Source organism: Brugia malayi (genome assembly GCF_000002995.4).
Source record: "Brugia malayi strain FR3 genome assembly, contig: Bm_v4_Chr4_scaffold_001, whole genome shotgun sequence".
Lineage (NCBI taxonomy): Eukaryota > Metazoa > Nematoda > Chromadorea > Rhabditida > Onchocercidae > Brugia > Brugia malayi.
The window spans coordinates 12,818,437-12,840,541 of record NW_025062478.1 but is presented as its reverse complement, the minus strand read 5'-3'; the positions used below and the strand labels follow the sequence as shown (position 1 = coordinate 12,840,541).

The following is a 22,105-nucleotide window of genomic DNA, read 5'->3' as shown; positions in this document are numbered from 1 at the left end:
ATTAAACAGCTTATTTATGAAATTAAAATACGATTAATTCTGTCTGTGCGCTGTGAATTATCTTTGCTTAGTTAATATTATTATGTAAACAAAAATTAGAAGTTGGAATTTTGTTAAAAAATGTTTAAACAGTTAAAATTTTCGTGTTTTTTTTTTTTTTTTTTTTTTTTTTTTTATCAAATGTTTTTTAAGTTATTTTTTCCTAAATTTTTGAATAAAAACTTTCAGTAAAGTTATGTAACATTTTTGATCTAAGCTGAATTTATGTATGATAAATTAGTAAATTATTGTTAAAATAAATGCGTTTGTTTAATTGATTTGCATCCGTGTAAATTAATTTTCTTATTTTTCATTTTCATCCTAAAAAAAGGGGAAAAAAGAAACGATCAATAAAATGGTTTCTAGAAAAGTTTGTTTTTCAAAGAAAAATGAAAGTAAGATACGAACAAATGTATTACTTTCAACAGATACATATATACAATTGCATGTTAAAATCCATTTTATGCAATTTATTACTTAAATAAATGAACAAATTAAATAAAATTTATTTAAATAAACATTTACTTTGAAATTTTATTTTATACAAATTGCTACATAATAATAATAATAATAATAGTAATAACGACGATACTATAATATGTGAATATCTTATAACATTTTAATAATTTATTGTTAGAATGAAATGTCTAAAATTACTGCGAATAATATTTTCCAATTTTTTTGAAAAACTTTAAAACTAACACAACTAATAAATTTTTGGCATCAATTTTTTTTTTTTTTTTTTACATTAATGAAGTTGAATTAATGAAATTGAATTGAATACTAAAGATGTTCAACAATTTAAGCAGTACTATTTTATTAGACAAATTTTTTTTTTCTAGTTTTCAATTATTTGAAGTTTAATTCATAAATGTTATGAATGACTGAATGATAAGCAAATAAATTGAATGCAATATTATTTAACATTTAATAAATTGAAAAAAATTTCATCAAATTGTACATTTGTGTACTATATTTATTTTTCAAAAAATTTTTCTCAAAACTCATAAAAAAGTTTAAAAATTTTAATAAACAACTTTGATAATATTAAGTGATATTTAAAGATCTGATAATAAAACTACAAATAACATAACAATTAAAGCATTTAATGAGTGAAAGATGTAATTTCTCAGTACATAAAAAGAAGACAATTGAACAAGGATGAAAAAACTAAAATAATGAATTTAAAATGAGAAATTTTTCCTTTTTTTTTCATTAATTTGTAAGCATTCAATTTTATTATATATTAATTACTAATTACTTTTATATAAATATATATGTAATGATTGTAAGATGATATAATGATAAGACTAATCACCCATTACTTTTATAAATATTAAAATGATATCATATTACAGAATTGTTAATATAGCAAAAAAGAAAAAAGAAAAACTGCAATATCTGAATTAAATCATTAATCTGTGCCATTTGCATTATTATAAAATATCAAAATTATCCTGCAATCTATGGTTTTATTTTCACAAACATATTTAAAAATAAATCTTTAATCAATAATAGAATAATTTCTCTCAATAGAAAAATATTTTATTTTAAAAATTTTTTAGCTTTTTTTTTTGAAAAATAATAAAACTATTACTGAATAGATTAAAATATTAAAAAAGTGGAAAAGAAAGAAGGAAAATAACACAGAACTTGAAATAAAAATATAAAAAAAAAAAAAATGAGAATTTATATAAAATAAAAATTTAAAAAAAAAAAAAAAACGAGAAAAGTAAATTTTAATTTAAAAATTTATTTTTTATTTTCATTATAATTTTAAGGCAGTTAGTTTTATTATAATTTAAGGCAATTACAGATCAATTAAATACCATTGGTGTAATGATCCATGAAATTAATTTTAGCAATGATTACAACACAAAGAAAATGAATCATGAAATATAACGTATATTACAATACTTTGAGTATTTAATTCAATTCCGTCTAATTTAATTTTGTATAATTCATTTCATCAATGTTAGCATTTCAAAATTTTTCCTACAAACGTTGAATGTGTTAAATAGTTTGAACAATTTCACCTAAAAATTGGGAAATATCATTTTTAGTAATTATACATGAAAATTATCAACTGTTAATTTTCATCAAGCTTTTAAAATAATTTATTATCAATAAAAAGAATAAAAAATTTGAAGATTTGAAAATTTAAAAATTTGAAAAAAATTATGAATTTGGAACAATCGTTGAACAATTAATAATAATAATAATAATTTTAATAATAATGATAATAAGAGTAATAATAATAACAATAATAATAATAACATCAATAATAATAATAATAATAGCAATAGTAATATATGATAATCATAATAATAGTAATGATAGAGATAATAATAATAGAGGTAATAACAATAATAAAAATAATAATAATAACAATAATGGTAATAATAATAAATAATAATAGCAAAATTAATAGAATCACTTGTTTACTTTACTTTACTAATACTTGTTAATTAGTCTTTACACAGTTACTTTATTGGACTAATGATAGTCCTTTGACTTATTTTTGTTAGCTTCAAAAACTGATGTATAGCTGTTAATTATATTTTGATAAGCTAACTTGTAATCTTGACAAGAAAATGCATAATTGTATGTTTTATAGTTGTAGGCTACATTACACATTAATTCCGACATGAAATCCAAATCCACTACCAATCCGGAAAAAAGTATGCTTAATCCGTCCTAAAAATGCAAGGGAAGGAACAAGGATGGAATTCTGCCTTAGTGGTTTTTTTTTTGCTGGAAAATATTTCCGGAAATATCGTATCTGCTGGCCAGATGCCAATTCTTGGAATGGCTCAGAAAGCGTCTGGGAGCGATTTTAGGCCAAACGTGAAAGTGTTGAGAAGATGGGGGAGACGGGAGATTGCGTGCGTGAGTGGTACTTGTTTGGGTAAGTGGAGAGATATTCGGGTAGACAACGGGTTGTTTACGTAAAGCTAAATACTAAGGTACTTGAGAAAGGTAAAGGTAAACAGGTGAAGGTAATGGTTTTGGTTAAGGGGGTGGATTATTTAGTGAGAAGTAAGGTGTGACTAAAAGATACTTCGACAGGTAGAAAATTGTTTGGATAAGAGCTTAACTGAAGCTTTCTTACGTCTTATACGTCAATTTAATCCAAAAAGAAAGGAATGTGTTATATGAAGAAATGTGTCAAAAGAAAATGGAATTTTGGTAATTGGGCATAAATTTCTACAATGATTTAGAAAATATGTAGGAACGATTTTAGGTCAAATGTAAAAATGTAGACATGTCGCATAACATGAAAGCTAACGTAAAACCAAATACTGATCTCGACATTTTTACAGCGTTTATGATTTATATTTTTTTCTTTCTTCTTTAATTTGTTACTATTTGCAGCAAATCTTTATTTAGCAGAGGTAAAAATATCGGCTTCAAGTGTAAGGCTTCATCTGAAAGTACAGACAATTCACTATTTGTGTCTATATTTGTCAATTCGCTTCTATTTATAACCTTTTACTTTTGTTATTATTTCAGCTCTTTTTTAGAATTTAAGTCTTTATTAGAAAAAAAAAATGAATTAAAGATCTTAGAATTTTGCTAATATATATTACTTTAACGCTGAATCTTATAGAATTCTCATTCAGGTTTTAAATTCATGACTGATCTTTTGAATATAGTGACAAGTCGTATTAGAAATGTAGTTCACAGCTACTCTGTGTTTTTTAAAGTGTTTTTAGAATTAGATTTTTATAAAGTACAAATTACGAAAAATTTTAAGCCCTGAATTTAGAAAAAAGTCAGATGCAATGAGTGGTTGGAAGATTTGAAATCGTAAATTTCAACTAAAATATTTCTTAAAGTTATACTCTTTCTCTCAGCAGTTACACTCTTTCTGTGATGCTTTGCACCCCAATATATTTGTAACTCATTGTTCTTGACGACAATGATGTAATAGGTTTCTTCTTAATTTCCTTAAAACTTCTAGTTAATTTTATATCATAGCATCCAGCATTACTCTGCATTTACGGTACTCGAAATATAGTTGAATGAAGGTTAAAATTAAGTTCAAATTTTATTATAATTAAGATTTGAAATAATTGTTGGAAGGATATTGTAAATACGCAGTAATTATGCGATGGAAAGCAGAAAAAAGTAACTAAGTAGAGGTTTTCTCATTTACAGTTGAAATTAATTTTCAAAGTAGTTCACCAATTCTTAAATTATATGGAAGAAGTGAATTTTAGTTCAAATTTCCGGGAAACCTTCGAAGTATTTTGTCAATGCTTTCGGCAGTTTAACTGATAAATAGGTTAGATAAGTTCAGTTAGATAGAGGAAGAGATCAGGAGGTTAGAATGATTATTTTGTTATTAAATAGAAAGTCATTAGGTCTTAAAGCATCATTAAAATCCCTTTAAGCATCAAAGATTAAAACATTATTGGAGGATAAGAGAAACTCCTGAAAATATAAATACAAATCTTCGGTGACAGAATAGAAGCGCATTCGTTGAATTTGAGGTCAAAATGGAAACAACATCGACTTCGGGCAGCAATTTGTTGAAGAATCTTTGCGAGCAGTATGATCAGGAATTGGCCAGCACTGAAGTAGATCTTGACGTACATGTTAGCTTTTATTTTATTTACATACGGGCATGATAGTAAGAGAAAATAAAACTCACACATATGTAGGTTTAATGATAAAAAATCTACGATATACTATCAGTATACGTCACATATTAGTCTCCTTCATAACTTGCATCTTGCATATGTTGTTTTAAGGATTCATGTATTTTTACAATTTTTTGGCAGAAATGGGAGAAAAAACAAGAATGTTTTTTTCTTTTATCAATATTTCGTGCTATTATGTTATCTTAGGAAAAACTTATAAAGCTCATGAGGGATAACAGTACAATTAATAAAGAACAATTGTTATCGGCACAAAAAAATGCGAAAGAAACGGAAAAAGAGTTGCAGCTGCTGGATGATATGACAAATGAACTTGTTCAAAGGTTCTTTTTTCAAATACGCATGCATTACTCATGAATTTAAAATTTGATTCTTTTCAAACTATTGCTTCTACTTGTTTTATGAACTTTCAGTACTAGTTTACAAGGCGAAAAAATTGAAGAACTGAAACACGTGCAGCAGGAAAATATGAATGATATCACTAATGGTTGGTAAAATTCCTGGATTTCTCTATAAGAGCTTGTATTAGACAGAAATATAGTTGTCCCGAATCCTTATGAGAGGAAAGTAAACTATATTCGCCTTCTGATCTTTGAAGTGAAATATGATTTCACATTTATAATCACATTGCATACTATGTTTAGTTTGTTATGATGCAGATCATTCAGAAGTTAATCGAGCATATTCTGACATTGGATACTTTTCTAGCCATTATCAGTTTGGATATAGATCTAGAGCCAAAAAATATGAGGTTAGAGTGAAATGACGGAATCTACTTATTTTTTTTTTTTTTTTTGATATCATTTAAAAATATTCACAGCCAGTTGGTCAATATAATCTTCAAATAAATTTGCACAAGGGGTTACAACCGCAATATTTCGATTTCATTCCGGAAATTTGAAATTGCACATACTAAATAAATATTGCAATACTAGAGTGCCAGACAGATATTTGATCAAATCACTATGCAACTTTTACTCTAAACTTTTATAGATATAATAATCATTTTACTATATGAATGTTTTGACTATAAATAATAACAGGTCGATAAAGACTTGAATCAGATTATGTAAAACTCTTTTCTTTACTTCTATTGATATTATAAATACAGATTTATTCTGTGCAAATATTGGGTATTAGCGTAGAAACGCCTTAATGACAGTAATAAGTACTTCTAGCTCAACAGTGCCTGCGTGCCGCTCAAAATACTGCTCGCGAAGATTTGGAAAAGTTGCATTCCACAGAAAGAGATGCGCAGAAATTTTTAGAAAGCAATTTTGTTTCACCAAATTTTTCCAGCGGTAATGAAATTATTTGTGGGAAAATTGCCATTGAATTTTATTTTTCTTCATATGATAATAACTTTCAGTTGCTTTAAAATTGCAAAATCTCCAGGAAACGTTCACTTCAAAAATACAAGAATCAATCGACCATTTAGCTTCAGTGGTTTGCCTCTTACAGTTCCTTTATATTCTTTAATAAAAGTTCAATATTTTTGATTTCGTACAGTAGCAATTAAAATTTTGTAAATTCAATATAACAAATTTATATCGTGAATAGTGTATCGTTGTCTTCAGATTGTGTAATTATTGATAGTATGATTAATATGGAAATGAGTAAAAACCGATTTGACTAACACGTAGGCAAATAAATACTTCCAATCTTAGAACCATTTAGTGTACGTATATATATTAATGATAGCTGATTATATACCAATTAAGAATCAGTGTTATAACGATATATGTTCTGTGCCAAATTGCTTGTTTAGATATCAATTGCGGATGAAGCTGGTCGGCTGGAGAATCTCGAGGAAGTTGTAAAAGAAATGAGAATGGATGTCGTGAATGTGGAGGGACAAATTAGTAAGTACTGAACAATCAAAGATGAAGAATTTTGAATGAATGTATCATCCTTTGCTTTTTGATTATCTCATAATAAATCAGCTGTTAATAATGTTAATAATGGTTAAATTTAGGTGAAGCTGATTCACAGTATTCAGTTTGTCATGAGAAAATCGGCAAGTTAAATGCGATGCAGGAAGAGGAAAAGCAACGACGAAATGCCATATCGGAAAAATACAGACAACGTAAGAGACGTGTTGCGGAACTTACGCGTTCTCTTAACGGTCGTAAGAACGAGAAAAAGGTGCTTTCTGAAAGCATAAATTCTAAGCAGCAGGAATTGGTTAGTATTGTATAGTTTTGCAAAAATTTCCTTTTTCTTACGATTTATGGATAAAATCTAAATGCATATTATTTTGTATCAGTACTGTCTGTGTCCTAATTTTTTTTTTTTTTTTTTGAAAAAAATTTTTTTTCAATTTCAAAGTTTCTGTTTACATTTGTTATAGGACAAAAACAAGGAACGTTTTGACAAAAAGAGTGCTGATGCTGCAGCTATTAGGCAAGAAGTGGACATAATAAAGGACAAATTAGCTAAACTTGAAGACATTGTGAAACTTGAACAGACGAAGCATGAACAAGAAGTTCTAGAAATTAAGGTAGATGGGCGTTCTCTCTTAAACCATCATAAGTCAAACATTGTCTTGATTAGATGAATGACATTTCTAAAGCTGTTTTAAGATCTGTGGCCATATGAACGCGGTTTTATGGCACTTTACGGAATAATCCTATGTTTCTAATAACGTTTTCTCAAGAACTCGTAAATTTAGATGTTTATTTTTCATAACTTTTGTTTTCACTTGCAATTTATTTTGACTAATTAACACTTAGGAGCGAGGTGAAGCTGAAATATGTGCTGCGAAGTCAGTTTTGATGACTCTGCGTGAAAAAAAAAGCGCTATGCTTATGCAGGTAAATAGCGAAGGCTTTGGTCTTTCTATATGATCCGTAAGGAAGTAATGACATCTAGCACTTTGCTGTGTTTATCATTTATTAAAAGCATTTGTATAACTCTTTTTGATTCTTTTATTGTTATTTATAATGCTCACCAAAAGATTGTTCAGGTTCAGCAGGCTCGTGATGATCTCAATAAAAAATCAGAGTTGGAAGCTCATAAGAAAATCAACGAACAAATGGAATTGAATTTAAAACAGCTCAATCAGGAGAAGGCAGAACTTCAGCTCGCACTTGACGAGAACGAAAACCGTCTCAATGAACAAGTTCCAAAAATTTTCTACTTGTCTAAGTTTAAGTGCTTACCACGAATTTCCATTAGTATGGATGGAATAAGGAATATTATTTTGGCTTGTTAACTTTGTGTCCGTTTTCTCCATGTTTCAGATACAATAAAAATTTCCAAGGGAAAGTGTTCTAAATGGTTTAAGTAGTTCACGAAGATGCACTGTAATTCTCTAATTCGATAACAATAAATTTATTTTTCAGCTTTCTGCAATGAAAGCTATGAAAATCACATTTCAAGATAACAAGCTGGATGCTTCGAAGAAACGTGAGATTTTGATGGCAGAAGTAAAGCGCATGAGTGAAGAGATTCAAGGCTTGAAACAGAAGATTGCGGTTAGTCAGTCTCTGGTGAACATACTTTATTGATTGAGAAAGCAGTCTTTGTATTGTTAATTTATAAAATTCAAATAGCTTTTGTAGGGTTTATAGTTGCAGCTTCAGTATTTATGCTTCATAAATATGAATAAGGAAAAATTGCTTCTTCATGGAACCTTATCATTATTTTATAAAGGAAGAAGAACAACGCCTTAAGGCTAAAAAGAAAACTGTGGATAGGCAGTTAAAGATAGTAACTGTTGGCAAGAATATTAGTACACTTCTGCGCAGTGCTGTTGAAAACGATGGAAAATCTCGACAAGATTGCGCAAAAGCAACACAAGGATCTATTATGGTGGATCAAGAAGGAACAATTCAAAAATCACAAGGAGCAGAATTTGATATGGTTATTTCCCATTTTTTTCGTTTAAACTTTATATTATTACGTTCATCAGTCCAATTTTTCATATTATTTCTTAGTGTTTTTTGATTTAAATTTTATTACATTTACTGTAAATGTAAATGTAGTACTTTATTTCTAGAGATTTAGTCTAGCGGTGGTTGTTTTAATCTTTTTCATCTTTCTTTTTCGATTGTGGTACCATAGATTTGAACTTGAATGAGCAATACTAAGGATTTTAATTAGAAATTAAGAAAATGGCGATATCAGAATTTTTATACGTATCTTTTTCGATTTATACTTCATATTTACTGTGAATGTGGTACCTTATTTCTAGAGATTTGTTAAGGATAAAATTTGAACTCCATTTCCGTGAATAGGTAAAGAAAAATGAGGAGAGTGTTAAGGATATTAAGACGGAGAATTCTAACAACAAAGAAATCGTTATTCGGGAAACTGATTCTCGAGAAATGATGCCAGAAAAAAAGCCTGGAAACAATGAGGAAGTTTGTATATTTATTAAAATTTGCTTTAATTTTAAGCAGTTTCACAAATGTACAGGACTAAAGCGTTCTTACTAGTCCTTTTACAAGTTTTCTCCTTTCATTAATTAGTTAAGTTTTAGATGGCTCCAAATTTTGATGTGTCAGAGACCAAAAAGCTGTTTCTCACCACAAAAAAAGACGAAGGAAGGGAGATGATACATGCGCCAAGCATTGAACAACAAGGTATATCATATTCTTCAGATATCGAAATTCTATAAACATGAGCATTAAGTTTTATTGCACGTTACTCAAAAACTGTTTTGTTTTTAGGACTGGAATTGTCACAACCAACTACAAAGTATAAGGTGTCGAGACGCCATCGCGCAAAGCAAAATCTTTCAATTTCGGATGCTGTAGCAACTGCACCGGGCCCATCAAAAAGAGGTCGACAGGCTCGTAAAAAAAGTGAACCAGGGAAGAGAAAGACAGATCAGTAAGTCAATTGTTGTCTGAATCATAACTAGTATCATTAAAGAATTTACTATTTATGTTGTTTTTCCAGCGATTTGGCGCTCACACTTTTCGATAGTGACATGTCAATGAGCACCATCAAACCGATACATGCCTCAACTCCACTGCTTCAGAGGTACGGTTTTTTGATAGTTTTGTAACTGATCTTGTTTTATCATTTTATTAACCTTAGATTGAGGTGCACTGATTACACTTTCAGAAAGGATGATTCTTCGATTTATAATGATGCAATTAAAAACACGCAAAAGACGCAAAAAAGTCGTGGAAAACCGAGAGGGAAAAAAGTGAGCTTACTTTAATACTGCATCTGTTTATGTAATAAATGTTATGTAATAAAATGGAATATTTTTCAGGCAGCAACAGGAATACTTGCTGGGAATGGTAGTTCGAAAGTTCCGAAAAAGAAAGATGCTTATGACTTGGACAGTGATTTTGAATAAATCAAATTGATAAACAAATGTTTAAGCTAATTTTTTCTTCTTTTCCACTTTTTTTGGTCAAAAAATGTTTAAGCTAATATTCTTTCTTTTCTTAACGTATTTCGACAGTTTCTAATTATACGAGATTTGACCTTATGTTTCTTGATTTTTTGATCTTTTAGTGTGTTTAATATTGATTTTGAATTCTGTTTGTTTCTAGTTGTGTTGTTCAGCATTCACCGCTGTCTACCTTAATATCATTGGCTCATTTGATTCAAATTATTTAAATCAGTTATATATTTTGTCTAATTAGACAACCTCCTTAAAGCAAGTAATTTCAGGGTGGTAGCATTAGAAAGAACGGAATTAAGCTTTATTAACCTTTAAAAGGCAGAATTTACTTTGTTTCTGTTGAAACGATTTGTTTGCGTTTCAAGTTCTAATCACATGTTAAATTTTTGTATTTGTTTCTGTTGAATAAAGTTTTTTTTTTTTTTTTTTCTTCGAGTGTACTTAGAATTTTTGGGTAAAACCATATGTAAAATTTTTCATGGTACATTTGTCATAAATGCAACTTGGTTAAAGTCATGGTGAATTAAACTTACTTTCACTAACTAACTGACTCTGCCTTGTATTCCATTTCTGAAAAGTAGACGAAAATTTAGGATAAAGTTTAGTGGATTCTCAATGGTCATTTCTAGTGCTGCATCGGTTTCTGCCGGTTTTGCATAACATATTAAATTAATATCTGCTCAGTTCTTCATAGGGATTTTTTTTTTTAATTTTAAGATTCTCGGTTTGACATTTTCTAACGAGGAATCGACAATTATTCGGGAATGCATGTTACGGAGAAAGAGCGATGTGTACTTATGTTTATTTTATTTGAACAATTGACAATTAAATTTCTCATTAAAACTAAGACGTAATTATAAAACCAATTTCCTAATTCTAATAGTTCATTTTGTGTAGTAGTTAATTTTACTCTACTTTTATCGAAATATAAATGTAACGTATTTAAGAACAAATTGTTATTATTTATTGTACTCATAAATTAATTACTAGTTATTTAATAATCAATCATTTATTTGGAAATAATTCATGAGAATATATCACGCACAAAGAATATAGAATTCTTAATTCATTAATAACATAATTGTTGAGGGGGAATGATTTGAATATTTTTCATGTTTCAGAACTTTCTTAATTATTGTAAAATATTTTTTCAGATGAAATTTCGAAAAGTATGAGAAGGAGTTTGCAAAATTTGAAATTTGAATTTTCATTCACAAATAATTCAAAGATGTGACATAAAATGAAGGTATGAAAGTATGAAAGAATTTTTTTTGGCGTAATTTTTCTTAATTAGAAATGTTATGCTTAATGTAATAGATTTGATTTCTTTCTTTTTTTTTTCCCTTTTAATTCGTGATTTTTGTTAATGCATGAGTAATTCATTATAAAATAACCACAAAATTATCAAAATTGCTAATTTAAAAAACTTAAATTTAACGTTAGAATTTTGTAAAATTTAAAAAATGCAGTTTAATCTAACTTATACAAAACTTTCAAAATAGATTGCTTGCTTATTTTAGAAATATTAATTTATTACAAAAAAAAAAATTTTTTTTTCAACAAGCTAACTTTATCTTTTTTCTTTCTGGTAACATTTTCATAAACAGTCATATTATACAACAATGTAAAATAAAAAATACAATCATAACATATTCAATTTTTGTATTAATTGATCCAAGAAATCATGAATTTGAGAATCGGTTGCTGGACAATGCGTCTTTCGCAACAAATCCTTAAATGTATGCTACTTAAATGCTTACTATTTCATTAATACATAGTACTATTCATAAATAATTCCAAAAAAAAAAAAAAAAAAAAGGCAAACTTAAATAATAGATTTATAGTGTCATTCCAACATTTACAAAATCTAATATGCTTTTTATAGATTGCACAAGAATATAACAACTTTATTATCTTTCTCTCACTCATTTCTTTTTTTTTTTCTTCTTTTCTTAGAAAATATATCATTTATTCTAAAAAAAAGTATGGAAATTAAACAAACAAATAAAGGAAAAAGTACGACTTACCATTATATAATGACGTCGCTCTAATTCTGTACTGAGATCAAGAATTGCATCAACATCAATATCAATATTATCCTGAATTAATAAGAAAATATTTGACATAATTAAAATGAATAGCCAATAAAATTGATTTATACATTTCAGTAATATACATTTAAAAATTGGCTGTTCTTTTTTTGCACATTATTTTTATAAACGATCAGGAATATTAATCAATAGAATGAAAAGTAATCAATAAGCCGGAACTTCACTCTATGTAATCGAGAATTTCATCCATATATTTCAGAATAAAGCAATGTTAATAAAGATTTTAAATTATTTGTAAAATTTAGAAGAAGATTACCGTAGCAGATTTGTAAAGTTCATTTAGTTGGTCATCAATCCAACTTTCCACATTCATTCGTTTCTTAATTAGCATCATTTGATGCTTACCATATTTCATCGTTAGCATACGACTTCGTTCATTTGTCTGCAAAGTTAATCATAAAATTGACATATTTTACAATACTTAAATAAACTAATTGAAGTTTTGAATTTATTATGTTTGAAAAAAGAAATCGGGAAAAATGAACAATTATTTGCAGCCTTCTCTTTATTTGTTAAATTAATTGGCTTTCTTTTTTCTTTTTCTGACTATTCTTTCGTTCAAAAAATAATAGATTTTCACAATTGCTTATTGTTTAATCGTTGATTATCATGCATATATTATTAGCTTAAATAAAATTAATTTAATTAATCCAATTTTTTATCAACTAAGAGAATTTTTCAAATTTTACTAATTTCTATCAAATTATCCCTCAGTACATTTAACTAGAAAAAGAAAAAGCGAAAGAATGAGATATAAAGTTTGAATGTAAAATTTTACACAAAATAAGATTTAAATTTTAAACTGGATTTTAATAAACAACATAAAGTATTTGTTGTAAAGAGATTAATTATCACACATCAATTAATTTTAAAGCGTATCTAATTGGTGAAAAAGCAAGTCCTATAAAAATTAAACAATATTTATACACTAAAATTTCCTTTAAATTTCGATTTTTCAAAGAAATGAGAAAAAAAATTTGATTTTTCTTTTTGTATTTCATAGAAATTTTCACAATTTATTACTCGTTTTAATCACTACTTATAATAACAGTAAAAATAATTTTTTTTTTCTTAACAATAACAAATATATTAATGTGATTCAAATTTATTTCTACATGTATATGTTAATGCAAAAATTATTTGTGTGTGAAAATATTTATAACTTCTTAAATTAAAATTAATCTTTAATAAAATATTTTGAAATTTTGAAGTATCAAATTAAGTAATATATATCAATTTTTTTTTTTACCATGACGAGATAAAAAAACTTATGGTGAATTTATCCGCAAATCTACGAACTTTCTTCTTTCTCTTAAAAATCAACATTAAAAATTACAAAATGCTTCTTCCTTCCTTTTTTATTTTTATTTCAGTATATTAGGAAAAATAAAAAGATTTTTTGAGCAATAAAATAAACTTAATTATCCTGTTTAAGTCCAACATTTTCTAGGCAATTTTTATTGCAACAAAATTGTAGAATACTAATCCAATTTAAAATTGTGCTAATTTAATGAAAGAGGAAAATTTTTAAAGGAAAAATTTTCAAATTATATGACAAATTTTATTGTAGATAAAAAACGAAGTATTTGGCATTTATAAAATTTATTTGCTAACATTTATATTACTAGTAAATATCAACACAATTCATATGAGTCATATAGTGGGAGTAATATTTTCAGATTAGATTCATCAATTTTATGGATTTCTTATTGGCAAGTTTTTCATATACGGAAAATTTTTGAAAAATATGTTAGGATTGTCTAAATTAGTTGTCCTGACTATTTAAATTCGATTTCAATTCTTTCTTTTTTTTTTTGTTTTTTTTTGTTGCGAAGACTTTCATATATAATAATTTCATATAAAAAGATAACAAAAGTATAATTTAAATTGATAATAATTTCAAAAAAAGAAAACTTATGTACTATTGCAACTTAGTTAATATGAATAGTAAACTATAAACGTAGGATTTATATCATTTCATTATATTATTAAACATATACAATTATTTCTAGTTCAAAAACAACTATCATTTTCAAAACAAATTGAAAATTTTTCCATAGTGTTTGCTTTTTCTTTTTTTTTTTTTTCATGGAATTATTACACACCAATCTGGTAATTTCATCGAATCATTCCAAATGTGTATACTGCGTTTGTGTGTAAAAATAATAATCCATGAAAAAAAAAAAAAAAAAAGAACGAACGATTTCAACTTTAACTGGTAAATGAAAATCAATAGGAAGACATTATTCCTAAAAACCAAAAAAAATTTTTCGCCACTTCATCTTCTTTTCTTCTCATTTTAGATGATTTAATTTTGAACATTTTTGTTGTTTCAAATTTCGTTTTCCAAAAATAAATAAAAAATTGAAATAATATTTGATATAGAAAAAACGGAAGGATTTTATTCATAGTTTTTGCTTGACCAGATGGAGGGAAATAGATTAAATTACACTTCCTAAATGTAAACCTAAGGTTGAAAAATTAGCAATTTTACAATATAAGCACGTAAATTGCTCTTTAAAGCTTATGCGAACTTTAAATTTATATTAGATTAAAGTTTAAAACGAATGAAAACTCAAATTAAATTCTTAAAATATATACAAACATATTGGAATAATTTATGGAGAAAGAGATGTGAATATTTGAAGAGAGAAAAAAAAGCAATAACCTTTCGGATTTTTTGATCATTGAAACGGGCATGTTTTGCCATATTTTCTGCCATTATTTGCTGTACTTTTAGTGAATCTGCCAGAATATATTACAATTTTAGGAATTAAACACTGCAGCTTAAATTTTGTCTTTTTTTTTTCAAAAAAAAATGTTTCGAACAGTTGCTTCTTCTTTCAGTCCAGATTTCAACAGATGCTTGTTGTATTTGAAAATATCGCTAAAATAATTTCAAATGCCTTCAGGCAAAATTAATTGATCTTATATTGAAATGGACGAAGGATTATATTCAAAATGATTTTATTTTTACATTCCAGTAAATTAAATGTATTATTGTTCTGCCTAAGAGCGAAAATTTACTTTCAAATAAAATTATCACTAAACTATTAATTGCTATGAAATTTCAAACAATAATTCTATTTAAGAAGATAATACCAGAAGCATTTAGACGATTTTTTTTTAAACTTATTAAAAATGCATTAAATTAACATAAAAATGTATGAATTGTTTAAGACGATGAAATATCAGTATTGGTATTAACACATTTCAACAAAAAAAAAAAAAAAAAGAGAGGAAAATCTTTTTAAAAAATTGAAAATGAAATTTCCAATTGGTTCAAAAAAAAACTATTATGATGGCAATATATATATAAAGAATGTTTGATTATGAATGCCAGTAGTGCATAAGTGATGAAAAAAGAGAGAAAAGAAAATGATGAAATAAAAATAGAAAAATAGGATAAAATAAAAACAAAACAGCCTAACTGTTTGCTATTATTTTCAGTTCATTGTTTAATATAATAAATGAAAAAAAAAAAAAAAACTTTTGGTATTGATGAATGAATACAAGTAATAAAAATGAAAGATCGATGAAATTAATTTAATTTAATTTAAATGATCATCTATGCTTTCTATGTCTACAATATTTTCCATTTCTAAGTGTTTTAAATATCTCAAAAATTAATGCTACTATAACATACCATCATAGCATCATTATCATTATTATCATCGGCTTCAAAAATGTTATCGATGAAAAGAAGTGGGGAAGCTGTTGGAATGGTAGTATGAAAGGGAGTAGGATGGGTTTAACTCTCAATCAATCATTAAACGATGAAACAATATTTTGAACATATTAAATAGAAATAAAAAGTTGAATGATATATTAATTAATGATAGAAAAAGATTTTTCTCAATCAAAACTGATAAAAAGAATTAGCTTAATTATTTTTTTTTTCTTCCTTATTCCCTGTTGATTTTATCATATTAATCATATCAGAATTATTGAAAATTATTACTGGAAAAATTGGAAATGATAATAATTAATGTTGCATATACATTGAAACGAAAATGAAAAAATAAAAATGCTCATAACGATGTACAAATCATATCCTTTTTCATCAACAATAATATACAATGATGATAACTGATTATAGGAGATGAATGATTAGTGATGATTTGGTCTTTCAATGATAATTGAGCGCGGGTGATGAATGAATGATATAGAGTGACCACAAGGCATAATAATGAGTTGCTCTTTCTGTTTCATAAGTCGATAAAACTTCAGATTTCAATTCCGGTTGAAATTTTAGATTGATAGTACAATAATTGTTCCTTTTCCTTTATTATCACTTATTGTTGATATAAATGTTATTTCTTCTTATCGACATAAATAATTATCAATAATATGCTACCTTTTTTTCTTTCATCTAATTCTTCTTGAAAAATATTTGCTTAAACTGACAATTTCTATATCAAGCATCATTTATTTTCAAAATTTATCGAGAAAATATGTGTGGTGCTAAAATATATAGAATAGCAAATTCAAACGATAACGACAAAATAAAAAAAAAAAAAAAAACAATGACAGCAATCGAAATCTTAAAGTATTTGTAAAAAAAAATTCAATGATAGTAATACAAAACGATATCTTGATATCGAGCTAACATAGCAAAGAAATATTACATGTAAAACCCATCCATATATGTAATTCTTGCACGTAAATGCACGTAAAATCTACATATGCGTACTCTTAATCCTTCCGTAATGCACGTAAAATCCACATATGCGTACTATCAATCCTTCCATAATGCACGTAAAGCCCACATATGCGCATCCCCAATTCTTTCGTAATGCACGTAAGATCCACATATGCATGCATTTAATTTCTATGTATTCCTTTATATTTCACATATTGTCTCAGACAATTAAAATTGCTAATTCTATCGAATGAATCACCCCAAAAAAAAGACAAAATTCAAACTTAAAAAAAATATTAAAAAAAACTTAATACCTTAAAAATGTGTCGAAGATGATAATGATGACAAGACAGAAAAGAGAACATTATCATGAATAATAGTAATAATGTGGACAATAATGACAACAATGATAAAAATAGATTAGTGACGGTAACGACAATTAGATGATTTAAATGACGACCATAAATAACAGCGATGAATTTGATGTTGATAACGGCAACGAGAGCACAGCTCAATGAAAATAGTAGTAAGGAAATAGTATTGCTGATGACTGCAACAATCTAATAATTATTAACAATAATAATGAATAATAATGGTAATACTACCCAAAACTACCCAAAAAACATAATAAAAATTAAAATCGTAACAAATACTTAAAAAATCATAATCAAAATTAAAAAAAAAAAAAAGAAATTATAATCAAAAACAAAAAACAAAAAAAAATAAAAACAACAAAAAAATAGCCATAATTATAATAATAATTACAGCCAGAAATACTACAAAAATAAGTTAACAAAGAAAAAATACCACTCAAAAAAATCAATACAATAAAATAAGAATATCACACATGAACACCCAAAGAAATATAACAACTTATAAATAAAATACCTAAACATATCATGATGCAACTTTTCATAGGATCCCAATCTAAAAAACTTAAGCAAAAAAATAAAATAGATAAAAAAAAAAAACTAAAATAAAAAAAAATATAACAAAAAAGTCAAAAAATCCAAAATAAAAAATTCTATAACTTTAAAAAATAGAATAAAATCTTTAGTTTTGAAAACTAAAAGTTTAAAAATTTAACCTAAATCTACAACTACTTACTATAATAACCATAACCAACACGACGGTATCTATAACTAGGGGTATTCTTACAAAAAACCTTTCAACATAGACCATAACCTAAAATATCTTCCAAAAAAGAATTAATAATAATAACAATGATAATAATAAATATAATTAATAATAATAGTAACAGTAACAATAATAATAATAATAATAATAGCAATAATAATGATAATAATAATAATAATAATAACAGTAGTAATAATGATAATAATTATAATAAAAATTAAAATAATAATATAGTAATAATAATTTCCTATGAATAATAATTATAATAATAATAATTTAATGATGAAAATAGAAGCAAATTACAATCTTCCTGATAATTAGATTACGGAATTTGATTTAATAATTTTTTGCAATGTTCCTAACTTTTTTAAATCATATTATTACCATTAATTTTTTATAATAATGACTACAATTGTGTATGCACCAAGCTTCATACATTTGTTATAGTATTGTACACTTCGTCTCATCAAGGTCATCCACAAGACTAATCGCGTTCTTCCTATCAAAATTGACAGATCTTACAATAAATTCACTTCTGGATGCATTTGTAATAATGATGTCAACTTCCCAAGGAAATAACCTTTAAATAGTTCGAAACAATTTCTCATTTGGAATAGTTAATTGAGCATATAATCATCATTCATTTTCATTTAGTAAAATGCAACAATTCTCAGTTGTGAATTTAAAATTTTAATATGAAATTTGATTAATTCTCGTGATAGTTTTCATAGCTTTAAATTATTGCGTTTTAATTTTAATTTTAACTAATCTTATCTTCGAAATTACTAGCAAATAAGTTAACAGTGAAAAAAAATTAAAAAATTTATTTTATAATCATAGAAACTTCATTATTTTAACATGAAAAACACTCTCTGTAATATAATATTTATATTTACACTAATCTTTAAATATAATTAAATTTTATAGTACTATCATCAAAAATGATACACTTAGACGCAATTAAAAATGATAAGATGCAAATAGCAAATGTGTCATTGTCATTTTTTTTATTTCATTTTTCAATCATTGTTAACAAAATGCATCTGATTCATGAATTTTGTTTGTAAAATTGATTAAAAGTAAAGTGAAAAAAAGAAAAAAAAAACTAGCAAAACATAATATTGCTTTTAAGATTAATATTTGTCACAAAAATTATTCGAAAAAACAAAAAAAAAACTATTTTATAGGAGGGAAAAAAAAGTCATTTAAATGATGTGAAAATATTTAAGATATTATTTAGGTCTATGAAAAAGGCCACACCACTTATCATAGTGATGAAATCGATAAATAAGCTAAGACATTATTATTTCAAACTATTATCAAATGTTTGTAAGGTAAGATTTCTATAAGATTATTTGCAGCAAGCAGATCAAATAAATTAAATTATACTAATTATTTAGCAATGTGAATATAAAGTAAGAGAGAGAGAGAGAGAGAGAGAGAGCGAAGGAAAAAAAGCGAGAAAAAGAGGAAAAAAACTAACAAAAATTGTCATATAAAATAAAATTAAGCATTCATATTAATTTAAAAGAAAAAAAAATCAAAGAAAAAAAAAACGAGGAAAAAAAGAAGGAAATAGCTTTTTTTTCTTATTAAAAAAAAAAATTAATTTAAGCTAAGAATGAGTTAAAGAAAAAGAAATTAAAAAAAGTTTAAGCTAAAGTAGGTTAAAGCTTTCAAAAAAAAAAAAAAAAAATGTGAAAATAACGATATTCATAAGTTAAAATATTGCATTATTTCTTAAAACTAATCGAATAATGCTATCCTTTACAATTTTTTGTCCACACCATTTTTCATTTTGTTGAATTATTTAAATTAAAAATGATACATGTGACATCAGAGAAGAACTAGAAAAATTAATTGAGCATTCATTTGGCTTAGTATTATAGGAAAATAAATGAGAAATTAGTTAAATTATGCATCGCTTTTTTTTTCTGCTATTTCCCATAAATATTTTAATTTTTTCCTTCACAAAATTGGCAAATTCTCAGTTTCAGAAATGATTTCGCATCTTCTTTCCTTTTTTTTTTTTCTTGATGAATAAAAAGTAGGCGTAAAATTTAATTTATTTGTCAAAATTTTCCATTGAAAATAAATTAAATTTGTGTAAAAATGAGGAGGAATATTTTTTTAAAAAAAAGAAAGAAAAAAGAACGAAATAGGACTTTATTTATTTAAAAATTAAAAAAAAAAAAAAAGCAGAATAAATGTTTAAGTCAATTATTTCAAGATGATTGATTACATATAATCTAATATGGAAATAAAGCAAAATTCAGAAAATATTTAATTAAGAAAAAATTACAAATTGTAAACATAACAGATAGTAATTAATTAAACAATAAATAATTGTGTGAAAATAAATTCGAATCGATCATTTCATGCAAAATGATGTGTCAAATACATGAAAAGTCTCAGATAAATTGAAATAAATTATTTGAATGAATGACAAAAAATAATTTTTTAAATTTTCAGAGTTAATGGAAAATTTGACAAAAAAAAATTTTTGCTAAGAATTAATATTTTATTTCGAGTGGATGAAATATTTTGATCATTCATTTTCGTAATGCTTATCAAATTCAATGTTAGCATTTAGTTTCCTGAACAGAATTCAGTAAAACTATTTCATTTAATGGTTTTGAAAAACATTTTACATCGTTCACTTTAATCATTTATCAGATAACCTTATCATTTTCTTTTGAAAGTTTTGAGAAAAGAATTTTTAATCCTATTTTAAAAGTTTTAAACAAAGAAATTTAAATTTTGTCAGGTTTAATTACAAAAATTTATTCCTTCAATTAACATAGAATTTGTTATTGAAGACTTTTAATATTTTTTGAGGACACAATTTTTGTAATCCAGAAAAATTTGTTGAAAAGTTAACAATCACAGATTTATTAGGTCAGATAAATATAGAAATAAGTAAGCAATTGAAATTAATTTATTGAAATCATTTTTACAACTTTCCTTATTCTTTTAACAAAACTTTCAATTCTAAGCTATTAGCATTAATATTACATTAGCATTAATGTGCTATGACTGAATTTGATGATTAAAATAAAGTATAAAAAAGTTTATCATAAAGTCATTATTGCATGACTATATGAATACGTCTTCAACAATGATTCATTTTCTTGATATTTTATTGCTTACATTAAATTGATATTAAATTTACGTCAAAATATTCAACTACACTTAATTTATATGAAATATACGTTAAATTTTGAAATTTTACAAAGACGTAAAGTTTGCATCTTAATTCTTAACAAAATTTCTAAAACAGTTTGAAGCTCTAACAAAAGTTTATTTTGATATTATTTATACGATTTTGATTTTATACTGCTAATCTTAAAACTAATTAAATTTTCTAATCATCACAAAAGATATTAATAGGACTATTGCAAAAGAAAAATTTTTTTTTATTTAAACATTTTTAGAAACTAATTTTTAAAAGTTTAAATAAAATTGCAATTAATTCTGCAAAAGCATTTTAGTTTATGGCTTGAAATTTTTTTCATTCTCATTCCATTTAAATAATTCGCCTATTTTCATCAAAAATTTTCAGTAATTAATTGTTTTAAAGATAACATAATAATATTATCTTAATTACAAACCACAAAGAGAAAAAATCGTTCTAATAATTTATGAAAAATAAAAAATTAAAAAGTGACAATGTTGAAAAAGCATTTAATTACAATAATTTGTAAATATTTTTATAATTAATTTCAATTGCTAAAAAAAAAAAAATCCATTCAAATTTAGTTTTCCATTTGTAAATATAAACGCTCAACACTTTGTGTATTATTTCAATTTCATCTTTTTCACTTCCAGTTCATCCTCCTTGCGTTTTGTTTTTTCAACCAATCAATTCACATTTATCGATTGCGAGGACATACAATGCGGTGAAACACAACAACCAAAGGTAGTGACAACAACGCCAACCAGCAACAACTACGCAACACCACGGGCGCTTACGCCATTTTATCCAATGATTGTGATAATTATTAGTCACAGCCTTATCATCGCCGTTATCATCATCGTCATCATTATCATCATCGTTGTAATTAATCGTCAGTTATTCTCATTTGAATTTGCATTAGCATCAACAGTTATTAGCAACTGAGACAAATTATTATTTTCGAATTTTATC

At 25.6% G+C, this 22,105-nt stretch overlaps 2 protein-coding genes across 4 annotated transcripts; one reads left to right on the top strand and one right to left on the bottom strand.

Moving 5' to 3' along the window:
- Positions 1-4,541: 4,541 nt before the first annotated feature.
- On the top strand, positions 4,542-10,017 carry Bm10165 (Uncharacterized protein; the record flags this gene model as incomplete). 2 transcript variants are annotated; one of them, XM_043082574.1, is made up of 18 exons in its annotated part: positions 4,542-4,640; positions 4,893-5,026; positions 5,117-5,190; positions 5,882-6,004; positions 6,073-6,149; positions 6,472-6,565; positions 6,679-6,887; positions 7,054-7,203; positions 7,436-7,516; positions 7,669-7,824; positions 8,048-8,179; positions 8,358-8,567; positions 8,942-9,067; positions 9,187-9,289; positions 9,377-9,539; positions 9,609-9,692; positions 9,777-9,861; positions 9,931-10,017. In XM_043082574.1, 18 exons carry the CDS (start codon positions 4,542-4,544, stop codon positions 10,015-10,017), a joined length of 2,187 nt encoding a protein of 728 aa, XP_042938508.1. The 2 variants fall into 2 exon arrangements, with proteins under 2 accessions (XP_042938508.1, XP_042938509.1); XM_043082575.1 differs by lacking the exon at positions 8,942-9,067.
- Positions 10,018-11,710: 1,693 nt separating this feature from the next.
- Positions 11,711-14,901, bottom strand: Bm4421 (Uncharacterized protein; the record flags this gene model as incomplete). 2 transcript variants are annotated; one of them, XM_043082573.1, is made up of 4 exons in its annotated part: positions 11,711-11,800; positions 12,096-12,167; positions 12,436-12,561; positions 14,848-14,901. In XM_043082573.1, the coding sequence occupies 4 exons, from the start codon at positions 14,899-14,901 to the stop codon at positions 11,711-11,713; spliced, it is 342 nt and encodes a 113-aa protein (XP_042938507.1). The 2 variants fall into 2 exon arrangements, with proteins under 2 accessions (XP_042938507.1, XP_001891846.2); XM_001891811.2 differs by lacking the exon at positions 14,848-14,901 and having other exon boundaries at positions 12,436-12,543.
- Positions 14,902-22,105: the final 7,204 nt, after the last annotated feature.